Source organism: Halichoerus grypus, chromosome 10, assembly GCF_964656455.1.
Source record: "Halichoerus grypus chromosome 10, mHalGry1.hap1.1, whole genome shotgun sequence".
NCBI classification, from domain to species: domain Eukaryota; kingdom Metazoa; phylum Chordata; class Mammalia; order Carnivora; family Phocidae; genus Halichoerus; species Halichoerus grypus.
This window is the reverse complement of record NC_135721.1, coordinates 80,585,923-80,599,739: the sequence shown is the minus strand read 5'-3', so window position 1 is coordinate 80,599,739 and position 13,817 is coordinate 80,585,923. Positions and strand designations below refer to the sequence as shown.

Here is a 13,817-nt window from a genome sequence, read left to right as displayed (position 1 = left end):
GCGCGCCCCGTCGCCGTGTGTTTGAAAGCTGTTCGCAGGGTGACAACGGTGGCCTCGGCGCGCTATGGAGCCGAGGCTAGTGAAGCCGCCCGGGCAGGATTTGGTAGTGGAACGTCTCAAAAGCCGCTACGGACTAGGGGGTAGCCACTTCGCCGAGGTGAGGCCTCGCCCTTCACCTCGACCCGTCCCTGTGTCCGCGGGCCGGTTCCTGCAGGTGTGAAGCAGCCCGCCCGGCAGCTGCGCCCAAAGCCTCGGAGCCGGGGTGCGCAGGGCACTCGGGCGGGGAGCCACTCTCTGGGCCTCGAGCCGCTCGGCCGGCAACAGGGTTAGCGAAAGGTAGCCGGAGGAGAAGTCATTTGTGGCCGCAGACGCTCCCTATGTGGGAAAAACAAATTTTCTATCAGAAAAATTCCTTCACCATAAGCTCTTGAAGGTTTATGATGTATCAGACATGGTGGTATGGCACTTTAATTTACAGTGACTCGTGTGGAGTTCAAAAAGCAATTTTAATTCCTTTAAAAACCTTCCTATTTGGAAACAATTCCAAACTTAAAGTTGCAAGAATAATACAAAGAACTCTTGAATACTTCGTTTGGACTCACCACCAGTTGTTAACATTTTGCCACATTTGCGTTACTATTATCTTCCTAGTTTTGACTTTCCATACACACATTGTCCCCCTGAACTATTGAAGGGTAACTTGCAGGCACTGTGATACTACCCCCAAATATAAATACTTTAGTGTATTTTCTAGGAATAAGCATATTCTCTTAAATACCCCCAGTAATGAATTAAGGAGACTTACCATTTATACAATAATATGTAATGTATGGTTCATTTTCAAATTTCACCAATTATCTCAATAATGTCCTTTGTAAAATTTTTTTTCCTGGTGCAGATACAATCTAAAAATGAGCATTGCATTTGGTTTTCGCTTCTGTTTTTTCTGGAACAGGTTCTTAACTCTTTGCCTTCTATAATGTTGATATTTTTGAAGACTATAGGACAGCTGAGTTTCTCTGGTAAATACACCTCATGATTAGATAGATACTGGTTTTTGCATTTTTGGCAGGAGTGATGTATGCGTTGCTCCTGTTCATTAGGAGACCTGTGATGTTGCTTTGTCCCATTATTGGTGATACTAACTTTTGACTACTTGGTTAAGGTAGTGTCTATCAGATTTGTCCACTCTAACCTTTGTAATTATCCCTTGTACTTAATACATAATTTGTGGGGAACTCTTTTGAGACTGTAGGTTGATTATTAATATATAAATTAAATATGTCTTTTTTTTTTTTTAAGTATGATTTTTCAAATTTTGATCAGGCTAAATGGAAGAGAAGATTGCTAACCTCCCCAGGTAAGCTGATGGAGTATTTTGTATATTTGGGGGTTTTAACAAATTTAATTTGAGAAAAAACATTAAAAAAAAAATGTTTAGGCTTAAGACTAAGTGCCAGATATCTTGTGATACTAAGCTTTTTTCATTTGGGTAATGAACTAATAGTAATCAAGATTTTGGGGGGGGTAAATGTGTAAGATGTCTTTAAAATCAAATTGAATTTTTGGTGTTTCAGTTACAGCATTTTTGCCTTTAAAAATGTTAAAAATTAAACAGTATATTAGGTAAAGAAAACTATTTTTTTGAGGCATAAACTTTTCCAAGTTACAGGGGTAATAATTGTTGCACTGGAAGAATTTATCAAATGTACTCGATAAAGATAATTATATTGTGAGATTGGGTGGGTTGGAACATTATGTGGTAATCTGGAACTAACATATATAGCTAATTAACCATTAGTCTTTTGATTTGTTGGTACTTCTTCAGTGTTGTTTTTACTAGTAAGTATAATCACCGAATTTTGAGGTGATAGCAGAAACCGTATCTTTAAAAGTTTATCAGATGGTAGATTAGAGAATTTCTTTTTTTTTCCAAGTTTATTTCATTTTCAAATTTTGTAAACACTCTTCCGAAACATTCCTTCAGTATGAAAAAAACCCAGTTATTACTGAGTCTAGTATCTTAAAAATATCTTAAAATTATATTTTAGTTTTGAAATTTGCCCTAAAATTTCCAGCTTTTTAAAATACAACTAAAAAGTATAGCTCATTTACTTTCTGATGGGGTAAAAATGCGTGTTAGACAAGGGTGCATACATTTCAAAGACATGGATGGAACTATAGGGTATTATGCTAAGCGAAATAAGCCAGTCAAAGACAAATACCATATGATTTCACTCATATGTGGAATTTAAGAAACAAAACAGATGAACATAGGGGAAGGAAAGGAAAAATAAGATGAAATCAGAGAGGGAGACAAACCAGAGACTCTTAGCTCTGGGGAACAAACTGAGGGTTGCTGGAGGGGAGGTGAGTAGGGGGAAGGTATAATTCGGTGATGGGCATTAAGGAGGGCACTTGATGTAATGAGCACTGAGTGTTATATGCAACTGACGAATCACTAAATTCTACCTCTGAAACTAGTTTTTAAAAAATCAGGTAATTCCAAAAAAGTTTTAAAAAATATTTCTAAATTTCTTATCAGAGAAGCTCTCTCTGCCTTTTATTCAATTTAGATATAGGCCAGTAGTCTGTTAAATGTTTAGTGTTTAGGGGCGCCTGGGTGTTGCATTCAGTTAAGTGTCTGACTCTTTGGTTTTGGTTCAGGTCGGGATCTCAGGGTTGTGAGATCAAGCCCTGTGTTGGGCTCCATGCTTAGTGCAGAGTCTGCTTGAGATTCTCTCTCCCTTTCTCTCTGCCCCTCCTATTCGTGCTCTCTCTCTCTCTAATAAAAAAAAATGTTTAGTGTTTAAAATTATAAAATAAGATGTTTAATATTTGAGGACTGATGAAATATAATGATTAGGTAGGAATAAGCCTGGATTCTGAATTTTAATCTTTCCATTTGCTGGTTCTGTTACTTGGATAACTTCATATAACTTCTCTGGTCCTTAGACTTCACATCATTAGAATAGGGTTAAAGGCACCTATTCTGCTTACTTCATAGTAAGCTAGTTGTTGCTAAGATCAAATAAGGTAATAAATGAAAGAGCATTTTGAAATCAGTAAAGTGCTATATAAATACAAAATTTGATGCCTGTTTTTTGAAGTTTGCATTACAGAGACATACAGATAAGAAATCATTAGGTAATTTTGCTGCCTTACCTTTAGAAGCCTAGAATGAAATTAGTATCTGATTTTAGTAATCTCTGCTTTTTTTTTTTGTTAACAGATGATTTGGGTATCTTCTCATCTGGAGATAAAGTGGGTTCATCATTAGGATGTTATTCTGATGAAAGAAAGCATTGCACAACACCACTTTGTAGTTCATTCAAACACTTAAATGTGAATTGGTAAAGTACCTTGAATCCTTAGTATTGCTCTCCCTTGGGTATCTAAAAAAACTGAGATTAAAGTGTGGATTGTTTATGTCTTTGCTTTTTTCTGAGAGGAAGTACAAGCAGTCTGGAGCCTGCTGAATGGTTGGAGAGACTGATTTATTAATTTTTACTGAGACTCTCTGTGATAAAAGCATAAGCCTAGCATTATGTTTGGTGGTATAATGGAAAGTTATTTACACAGTATGAAAGGTGAACAGTTATTTTTATGGTTATTCATCCAGGACCCAAATGAAGACCCTGCTCCCCCCCCTTTTTTTTTAAAGAGCTAGGATACAGATGAATGCGGGTTTGTTAGACAGTGATATTTAACTCAGTATCCATTGTGTGTCTTCTAGTGTGGTAAGCTATATTTTAGGTAGAGAGAGAGATTGAAGAAATCAGTCTAGGGGGATGCTAACTACAAATGTGCAGAGTGCTGGGCTGTGAGTGGGTGAAACCAATATAAAAACAGTGGAAGCTAAGGTGAAATAAAGTTCTGAATTAGATACAATTAAATGCCATAAATATGTGGCAGAAGGAGGTGCTGTGGGTATCAAGAAGGGTAAATGTTTTGGAATAATGTTAAACCGTAAAGATGTATACATATACAAAATGAAATGTTGAGATAATCATGGGGAGAAGAAAAGCTAACTGTGCCAAAAATATATGTAAATTATTCATGTAATTGATATTTGGGAGCTTGAGTTTTTTATATAATTGCCTCATTTTCTACTTAAATGATTTAATTCATGTAAAGCACTTAGAACAGTGCTTAATACATAGAAAAGCATTCAAATGTGCTATTATCATTGTTATACTATTTCATTTGGCATTCACAAAGTAGCTTTGTTGATATGGATTTAAGATTTGGACATGAGGTAGATTGAATATAGAGTAAGGAAAGTAAAAGTTATTTTGAGATAATTATGAATTTCTGGAAATTATTTTCTTATATTTAATTAATAGTTTTATCATTTTTTGTTATCATAAATGATCTGGGTATAATTTCAAGTTATAACTTGAAACTTTTGAACTATGAAAGTTTTTGTAACATTAGGCAGTTTTTTCCATAATCTCTAGTTATGATCTAATCTGGAATTATAGTGCTGTCCAGCATAGTAGCCACAGGGCACAGGAGGCTATTGAGTACGTGAAATATAAGTAAGAAATAATACACCGGATTTCAAAGATGGATAAAAGAATGCAAAATATCTTAATAATTTTTTAATACTGATTATATATTAAAATAATCTTTTAGATATACTGGGTTAAATACTGTTAAAATATTTAACATTGTTAAAATTTTGTGTTTTTATGTTTTTAATACAGCTACTAGAGAATTTTAAATTGCCTTATGTGACTTGAATTATATTCCTTTGAGCAGCACTGCTCTAGAAATTTCAACTTTGAGATCATCTTTTTGGAGAGAACACCTGAGATTCTAGTTCTGTTTTACCTTTTACTAGTTAACGTCATGTGTCAGTTATTTAAATTCTTTAGGTTTCAGTTTCTTCCTGATAAATGTTAGTTCTTTTAGCTAAAATTATAGCTAACAGGACCTGTTATATCTACCTCACAGAAGTATTAGGAATCAAAAGAAAGAGTTTGGCAGTTGTAGAGCGTTCTACAGGTATATGTCATTTTAAATTAAGCCCATTGGATTATGTAGAAAGGTACCTGTGGTGACTTTTTAGGATCAGTGACTTACTTTTCACATTTTGTTTTCCATTTTCAAAAATGTTTACTTGTTAAATTTTTTTCAATTGTTATGCTGTTAATATTTGAAAAGCAGTTTTATCTTTTTAAAAGGCTATAGAAAACTTCCAGAATGCTGTGATAGTTTTTTTTTTTTTTTTTTTTAAAGCCTAGATGATGAACTGGATTCTTTTCAAGATTTGAAGCAACGAGAAAAAAAAGAAGAGTTAATTGAGAATGATCATAGAATTAGTACCTCCAAAATAACCAAACAGTCTTTTAAAGACATAGGAAAAGGTAAAAGAGATAATCATTTTAGAATAGTTACTTAAAAAGATGCTTTGTCTCAGGGCATCTGGCTGGCTCAGTAGGTAGAACACATGACTCTTGATCTCAGGGTTATAAGTTTGAGCCCCACATTGGGTGTAGAGATTATTTAAAAATAAAATCTTTTTTTTTTTTTTTTAAGTAGCTTTGTCAAGTAGAGCACATAAAGCTTATCCCATAGTAATAACACTGGCCCTCAGGTGTCTGTGTATTTCTGTGTTCTGCATTTTTGTAAGCCATGAGAGAGTAACTGTGCTTATTATTAACTAAAGGAGAAGAGAAAAATAAACTTCATTATTTTCCAGTAGTATTCCTATGCTCTCAAAATTATCAAAATAAGTTAGTAATCAATTGAATACTTTTTATAATTTCTTCATATTTTTTCATATCAGTATTTGTTTAGCAAGTCACTAAATACTGTGGTAGATTTGAGTAATCCTTTAATATTTTAAGACAGTACTCCAGATTACTTAAGGTATAGCTTCTTCAGGCACTTCTTTAATAACTTTCTGTGCATGTGGCTGGCATGTCATAGTTTTGTCAGCATTTCAAGGAAAGAGGCAACCAGAAATGGCTTCCTCTTGGCTGCAAGACTTTGAGAACAGTGTTGCCCCTTTGATAGCCTTTGTGCATCTCTTCTGGGCATATGTTGTCTGCACACAACACACGCTCATTTCTCCCTTCCCACTCTCCTTCATCCTTTTCCTAGTCATCTCAGCATTTGAGGAAAGTGAAAAGAAATTCTGCCTGGACTTGTGTTTCTGGCTACATGGTGGATTTTCCCACTGAAAAACAATTGAAAATACAGGATAATGTAAAAAAAAAAAGTTGAATGTATTTAAGAGTTGACATAATTAAGGAATATTTAAGCTACGGATTGTGAGATGGGAACCTAGAGAGACAAGCAAAGCAGTGAAAGTGTCTTTCACTTCAGGGGCACCTGGGTGGCTCAGTCTATTGAGCATCTGACTTTCAATTTCAGCTAGGGTTGTGATCTCAGGGTCCTGAGATCAAGCTCAGTATAGGGCTCTGTGCTCCACTGGAGTCACCTGGGATTCTTTCTCCCTCTCCCTCTGCCCCTCCTCCCCCTCCTGCACTCAATAAATTAAAATAAATTAAATAAATAAATAAATAAATAAATAAAATCTTCTAAAAAATGAAACTGTCTTTCACTTTAAGGGGATTTGCTAAACTGAGTGAAGTGAAACTTTTTTTTTTTTTTTTTAAGATTTATTTGTTTATTAGAGAGTGCACCCGCTTGCATGCACATTTGGGGAAGGGGGAACAGAGGGAGAGGGAAAAAGAATCCCAAGTTGACTCCCTGTGGAGTGCGGAGCCCCACATGGGGCTTGATCTCACTACTCTGAGATCATGATCTATGCTGAAATCAAGAGTTGTTGCTTAACAGACTGAGCCATCGAGGCGCCCTAAAACTTTTTTCTTTGTTAAAAATTCGTGTTATTTTTTATTTTGACTCCCTAAGGTCTGTCCAAGATGGGGAATACAATAGGAGACCCCTTTCTTAAAGCTAGGATTCCCAGGAAGGCTAATGCAAGTTAAAACCACTTTCAGTACTAACAGAAAATAAATTCTGGCAATACAGTGTTGGCAGAGAAGTGAAGCAAGAGGAACTTGCTCATCATTGCTTTTGGGAGAGTAAATTAATATAACCACTTTGGCAAGCAGTTTGATATCACTGGCACAGTTGAACCTGCACATGTCCCTTATGATCCAACAATGTTGCTGTTAGTCATATACCCTGGAGAAACTCTTGAACATGTGTACCAGCAGCCACATGCAAGACTGTGGAGCACCTGTGTAGACAAAGAGCTCAAATACCCACCTGTAGTAGAATGTTGGCTTATAAAAATATAAAATAGGATAAAGTAGTGAAGATTTGTGAACCCGATTCAGTCATTAATACAAGAACATATTTAAAGGAGGTTATAGAAATTACATAATTACATCATTATATAGATTACAGACATTATATAAGGTTTAAAACCAGGCAGAATGAGGTCTTAATTTTTTTTTACCCAGATACTAAAAACTTTTAAAAAATAAAGCAATGATTAATGCTATATTTGGGTTAGTGGTTAATTTGGTTTAGAGGAGAGAAGAGAATGTAATCAGGGGTTTCTGAGGTAACTTTACATTTATTTCTTGGCCTAGGCAGTTAATACATGAGTGTTTTCATGCACTTTTAAATCCATTTTGAGGGGCACCTGGGTGGCTCAGTTGTTAAGCGTCTGCCTTCGGCTCAGGTTGTGATCCCAGGGTCCTGGGATCGAGCCCCGCATTGGGCTCCCTGCTCAGCAGGAAGCCTGCTTGTCCCTCTCCTACTCCCCCTGCTTATGTTCCCTCTCTCACTGTCTCTCTGTCAAATAAATAAAAATAAAAATCTTTAAAATCCATTTTGAAATAATTTCAGACTTACGGAAAAATTGCCATAAGAGCATAGAGAATTTCTGTAAGGCCTTCACACAGATTTTCTACATTTTAACATTTTACCACATTTGCTATGTAATTGTTTCTGCATATAATACTGATGACTTTAAAAAAAATTTTTTTTTATTTAAATTCAATTTAGTTAACATATAGTGTATTACTAGTTTCAAGGGTAGAATTTAGTGATTCATTGGTTGCCTGTAACACCCAGTGCTCATTACATCAAGTGCCCTCCTTAATGCCCATCACTCAGTTATCCCTTTCCCTCACCCACATCCCCTCCAGCAACCCTCAGTTTGTTACCTAGAGTTAAGAGTCTCTTATGGTTTGCCTCCCTCTGTTTTTATCTTATTTTATTTTTCCTTTCCTTCCCCTATGTTCATCTGTTTTGTTTCTTAAATTCCACATATGAGTGAAATCATATGGTATTTGTTTTTGACTGGCTTATTTCGCTTAGCATAATACCCTATAGTTCCATCCATGTCATCGCAAATGGCAAGATTTCATTCTTTTTGATGGCTGAGTAATATTCCACTGTATTTATATACCACATCTTCTTTATCCACTCATCTGTAGATGGACATCTGGGCTCTTTCCACATTTTGGCTATTGTGGACATTGCTCTTATAAACAATGAGGTGTATGTGTCCCTTCGAATCACTGTTTTTGTATCCTCTGGATAAATACCTAGTAGTGCAGTTGCTGGGTCATAGGGTAGTTCTATTTTTAACTTTTTGAGGAACCTCCATACTGTTTTTAATACTGGAGACTTTTAACAATACTTTAAATTCATACTTAAAGTAACTCTTCCTGAAGAGTACTCTGAGAATACTTAAAACTGTAATAATTTATAATTAAATTTCTTTTGTAGCAGTTGCCCAGCCAACTAATGTGACATCAAATTCAAGAAATTGGACTGAATGTTGTAGTAATGTAAGTGACTCCCCTCTGAGACGTGTCAGCTGTTCGACATCTAAAGCACCAAAGAAGCAGAGAATACTTCCACATCAGATTAATCAGATCTATGAGGAATTGTTTCAAATACATCAGAAACTGCAGGTAAGAACTAAAAATTGAGAATTCAGATATATTTATGTTCTAAGCACTAAACATATATAAAATTTGAATACAGAGTATTTCATTTTAATTATTTTAGCTAAGCATGTCGAGATAAAGTCAAAAGGGAACAAACAAATTTATTATAATTATTGAAGGGAAAAATTTATAGCTGATGGAAAAAAATAAATGATATTTTTAGGTACAGGCATATTTCTTAGATTTCAGACTGTTTTGTGTTTTGTGTTTATTTCTATCCCATCCTTGCTTAAGAAATAAAACAAAATCTGCTGGTAACGTGTACTTTTTTTTTCTTTAAGTTTGTTTTTTTTAGTAATCTCTACACCCAACGTGGGGCTCAAACTCACAACCCTGAGTCACATTCTCCTCCAGCTGAGCCAGCCAAGTGCCCTTAAAGTGTGCTTTTTGAAGTAGTGTTCCTGATTCATTGTTTTAAATACGTATATGTAAGACGTTCTCTTGTCAGTTCTCACCAAAATTCGATTCAGAACATTGGTCTTTATCTTCTTTGGGATTTTTTTGTTTCTAAAGGATGTACTTCATGTATTTATCAAGTGTCCACTAGGTGGGAGTACAGAAGGGAGCAAAGGTATGTGTAATACCCAGTTCCAGACCAAAATTGTTCTAGTTGGAATTCTGCTATATTTGTATACAAGGAAATAAACGTTTTTAAAAAACCAGTATCTTAAAAAAACCTCCAATATCTCCATTTTGTCTGAATAATTCAGATTATAATTACCATAGCATTTCAGAAAAAGATTATTTTGGCCTAAAATCACTGGAGAACAGTTCAGGAAGAGACATAACTTGGTACTTGACTGAGGTAAAATTTAAAGAGAAGAGGAGTGGAAGGGCATTCCAGGTGGCAAGAGTTGGGGGTGGGAGGTCTTTGGAAAGGAGTGATTTGTCAGACTGAACTTACCAGCCTGGGGAAAGAACACTCAGGCTGGCTACAACAGGTTTTTAAGCAAATGAGTGACAGAGTAATAGTGCATTGGGAAGATTTCTTTGCTAATACTTTATGAGATAAAAAAGAATAAGCAAAGTTGTAAAGATATATCATTTACTGCAAACACAATAAAGACATATTTTTTTGAAAATGAAGTGCAGTGGATTAATCTTGTTTAATCTGTAGTCAAATCTAACTTAAAAAATTTTTTTTAGTCTTCTATTGTGTTGGTCATCATTAAGTATATACATTTTGTCAAATTTTGCAATTTCATTCATTCAGCATATGTTTGAACACTTGTTAATATGCCTTTGCATGCTTAGTGTTGAATATATAGAAGAAGATAAAATATATATGGTTCTTGCCACACATAGCTTATTAGAGTCAATTGTGAGTACTCATATAGTTATAATTTTATAAATTTAAGTGAATAATTCAGGTATAATATGAAACCTGATTAGGATAGATTGGTAAGGTTTTCTGAGAAAGTATCATTTAACTTATACCCTGGAGGAAGAGTAGGGGATTAGCCCTACTAGACTGTGATGGTCTAGTTAGAGAAGCCCCGGAAGCATGATGATATATTCATTCAAGGAAAATGTAGTAAGTAAATGAGGATTTTTAGAGCAGGGGAGTTGCTTAATCTAATATATGCCCTTTTTTTTCCCTAAAGATTTTATTTATTTATTTATTTATTTATTTATTTATTTATTAATTATTTGACAGAGAGAGAGAGACTGCAAGAGCAGGAACACAAGCAGAGGGGGAGTGGGAGAGGGAAAAGCAGGCTTCCTGTAGAGCAGGGAGCCTGATGTGGGGCTCGATCCCAGGACCCTGGGATCATGACCTGAGCCGAAGGCAGACTGAACCACCCAGTTTAATGACTGAGCCACCCAGGTGCCCCAATCTAATGTGTGCTTAAATCAGTGGGTTGGAGGGGCATAGGTATGGAAGTTGGGAGACCGGGTAGGATATCCTACTGTAATAGTGCAGGTGAGAGGTGATGGTAACTTGGACTGGGTGGTGGCAGAGAAGTGGAATTGAATAGATTTGAGATTGCTTTTGGAGGTAAAATGGGCTAGACTTGGTGTGATGAGTTCGATGTGGTATAGGGAGAATAGGTGTCTAGGATAATTTCCACATTTCTGGTTTGTACAACTTGGAAGAATGAATATAGGGGAGAAAGATCAAGATTTTAGTTTGGAATGGATTAGGTTTGAGACTTTAATGGAGACCTCATGTAAGTAGATGTATCAGCTTGGCGTTTAGAACATACGTCTTGGATGGGCATCTAAATTGGGAGTCATTTACATATAGATATTTAAAGCTGTCACCAGTAGGTGAGATCTAGAGAGAGGGCAGAGTGTGAAGAGATGTGGTATCCTGATGGTGTCTTGGGTTAGAATGAGGGCCTTAGGGATAAAGAGAAGTGGATGGATTCTAAACATTTTTAAAAGATGGATCCAGTAGGTCTTGGAGATTGTTTTGATGTGGGAGGTGTGCAGTAGGGTTTTAGTCAAAGATGAAATGCAGGTTTATTCTTTTGGCTGTTGGATAAATGATTCTACTTTTTGCTGAGATAGGGAACAAAACTGGAGGGAGAGAAGATTGTTTTTTTGAAATATATAACTTTTATTTTTGTGTAGGAAATAATTCCTTTATCATGAATATTATCTTTTCATTTGCAGTATTTTTTTAGGTAACAGTGTTTTGGTTTTTAAAAGTTTATAAAATATTTATGACATACAGGAAAACATAGGTAATATTATAGTATCAACTGTATACCCATTGCCCATATTGCATAATGCTAACATTTTATTAATAATTCTGTTTGATATTTTTAAAGGAAATAAATGTTTCAATTAGAGTTGAAACAGCCTTCCTCCATCCCATAACCTCTTCCTTTTCCCAAGGATTCAGCACTCCCTTGAAATTAGTGTGGATCCATTATGTCCTGTTTTAACACTTTTATATATTCATATATATGTATTGTTTTGAATGTTTTAAAATATTACATAAGTAATGACATACTGTGAATTTCTTTTTGCAACTTCCTTGCTTCATTCTTTGTTATATTTTTGAGATTTATATGTTTGGAAAATGTAGTTCTAGTTCATTCATTTTTACTGCCTCTAAATAAACCACTATTTTTTTCTTTTTTTTTTTAGGATTTTATTTATTTATTTGAGAGAGAGAGAGTGCATGACAGGGGTGGGAGGGCAGAGGGGGAGGGAGAAGCAGCCTCCCTCAGCAGGGAGCCTGATACAGGGCTTGATCCCAGGACCCTGGGATCATGACCTGAGCTGAAAGCAGACTCTTAACTGACTGAGCCACCCAGGCATCCCTATTTATTTATTTCTATATAAATATACAGGATGGAGTTTATATTTTACAAACAGCTCTGTTTAAGTGTCCTTAACCTGTAAGAAGTAGTAGTAGCAGGTTGCTACCAAATTATTGTCCCAAGTTACCGTGCCTATTTACGTTCCCATCAGCAACATCCTGGAGTTGTCTTTCCCCCATAATATGATAGCTATCTCACTGATGTTGTAGTTTGCATTTTTTGCCTTTGAGTGTTAAATCCATTAAGATGATTCTGAGTTTAGACAGTAATGATAAGACCATATTTTTAAGCGAACCAGGATAGTAATCTATAGGTGCATACCCAAGACTTTGAGCAAACAGACCAGTTTCTTTTATATCAAATCTGAATGTTGAAAGTATATGAGATGACAACCCTGTGTCCAGGAGTTAAGTTTCAATTCTCTAGAATTCTAGGGTTCTTTGTTAAACAATATAAGCATGATAGTAGAACTTTCTGGCTTTCATCATATGCTGAGATAAGAGAATTCCAGCAAGTTTTTGTTAACAGTTGACCAGTGGTGGGGAATCTGTTAATGATTGCATTAGAATTCATTTCTTTCAAGGCTGTGTATATCTGCCTCAGGAATTGCTGGCACTGAGATGGGTGAAGGCAGGTGTCTTGCTGCTTTTTCAGAGTAGAGGCTTGGTCCCATACAGAAACCTTCCACATTCAGAAATGATGGTCAGAAGAAAGGTCTACTGAATCTTTTCTTTTTTTTTTAGGTTTTTATTTTAATTCCAGTTAGTTAACATAGTGTTATATTAGTTTCAGGTGTACAATATAGTGATTCAACACTTCCATACATCTTGAGCCATCTCCAAAAAAGGGAAAATGTGATGTATCTTCACAGTGGCCTGCTGAGCACTGAAGGAAATAGTGAACCTGCATCATATAGTTCCAGAACTAGGAAGTGCAAGATCAAGGCTCTGGCAGATTCATTGTCTATTGGAAGCCCACTTTCTGGTTCATAGACAGCCATCTTTTTGCTGTGTCATCAATGTTGGAAGGGCCTCTTTTTAATTTTTTTAAAGTGTACTGTTATTTTTAGAATATTTGAAGAGTTATGCTACCATCATCACAGCCAATTTTAGAGTATTTTCATTATCCCAATAAGAAACCCCCTACTTATTAGATATCTCTCCTCATTAACCTCCCACCCCACCTATCTCCCCTCAGCCCTAGGCAACTATCAGTCTATTTTCTGGCTATAGATTAGCTTATTCTGGACTTTTCATATAAATGGAATCATACGTAGTATGTGTGAAGTGTCTGGCTTCTCTCACTTAGCATGATATTTTCAAGGTTCATCCATGTTGCAGCATGTATCAGAATTTTATTCCTTTTTATAACTGAATAATCCATTATATAGATATACCACATTTTCCTTTTTTTCCATCAGTTGATGGACATGTGGGTTTCCACTTTTTGGCTATTATGACTAATGCTGCTATGAACACTCATGTTTAAGTTTTGTTTGGATATATACTTTCATTTCTTTTTGGTGTATATGAAGGAGTGGAATTGCTGGGTCATATGGTAGCTCTTTGTTTAACTTTGAGGAATTTTTAAGACCGTT

At 35.6% G+C, this 13,817-nt stretch overlaps 1 protein-coding gene across 11 annotated transcripts in view; it reads left to right on the top strand.

Moving 5' to 3' along the window:
* Positions 1–13,817, top strand: part of CCDC138 (coiled-coil domain containing 138) — a 142,726-nt gene continuing 128,909 nt past the window's right edge. For 7 of the 11 annotated variants that reach the window (XM_078056700.1, XM_078056698.1, XM_078056699.1 and 4 more), the window contains exons 1-5: positions 1–157; positions 1,303–1,360; positions 3,233–3,353; positions 5,245–5,372; positions 8,722–8,909. In XM_078056700.1, the coding sequence (XP_077912826.1) occupies positions 65–157; positions 1,303–1,360; positions 3,233–3,353; positions 5,245–5,372; positions 8,722–8,909 (588 nt within the window). In that variant the 5' untranslated portion in view covers positions 1–64. The remainder of the gene's footprint in view (positions 158–1,302; positions 1,361–3,232; positions 3,354–5,244; positions 5,373–8,721; positions 8,910–13,817) is intronic. The other 4 variants (XM_078056702.1, XM_078056696.1, XM_078056697.1 and 1 more) reach the window with 3 other exon arrangements.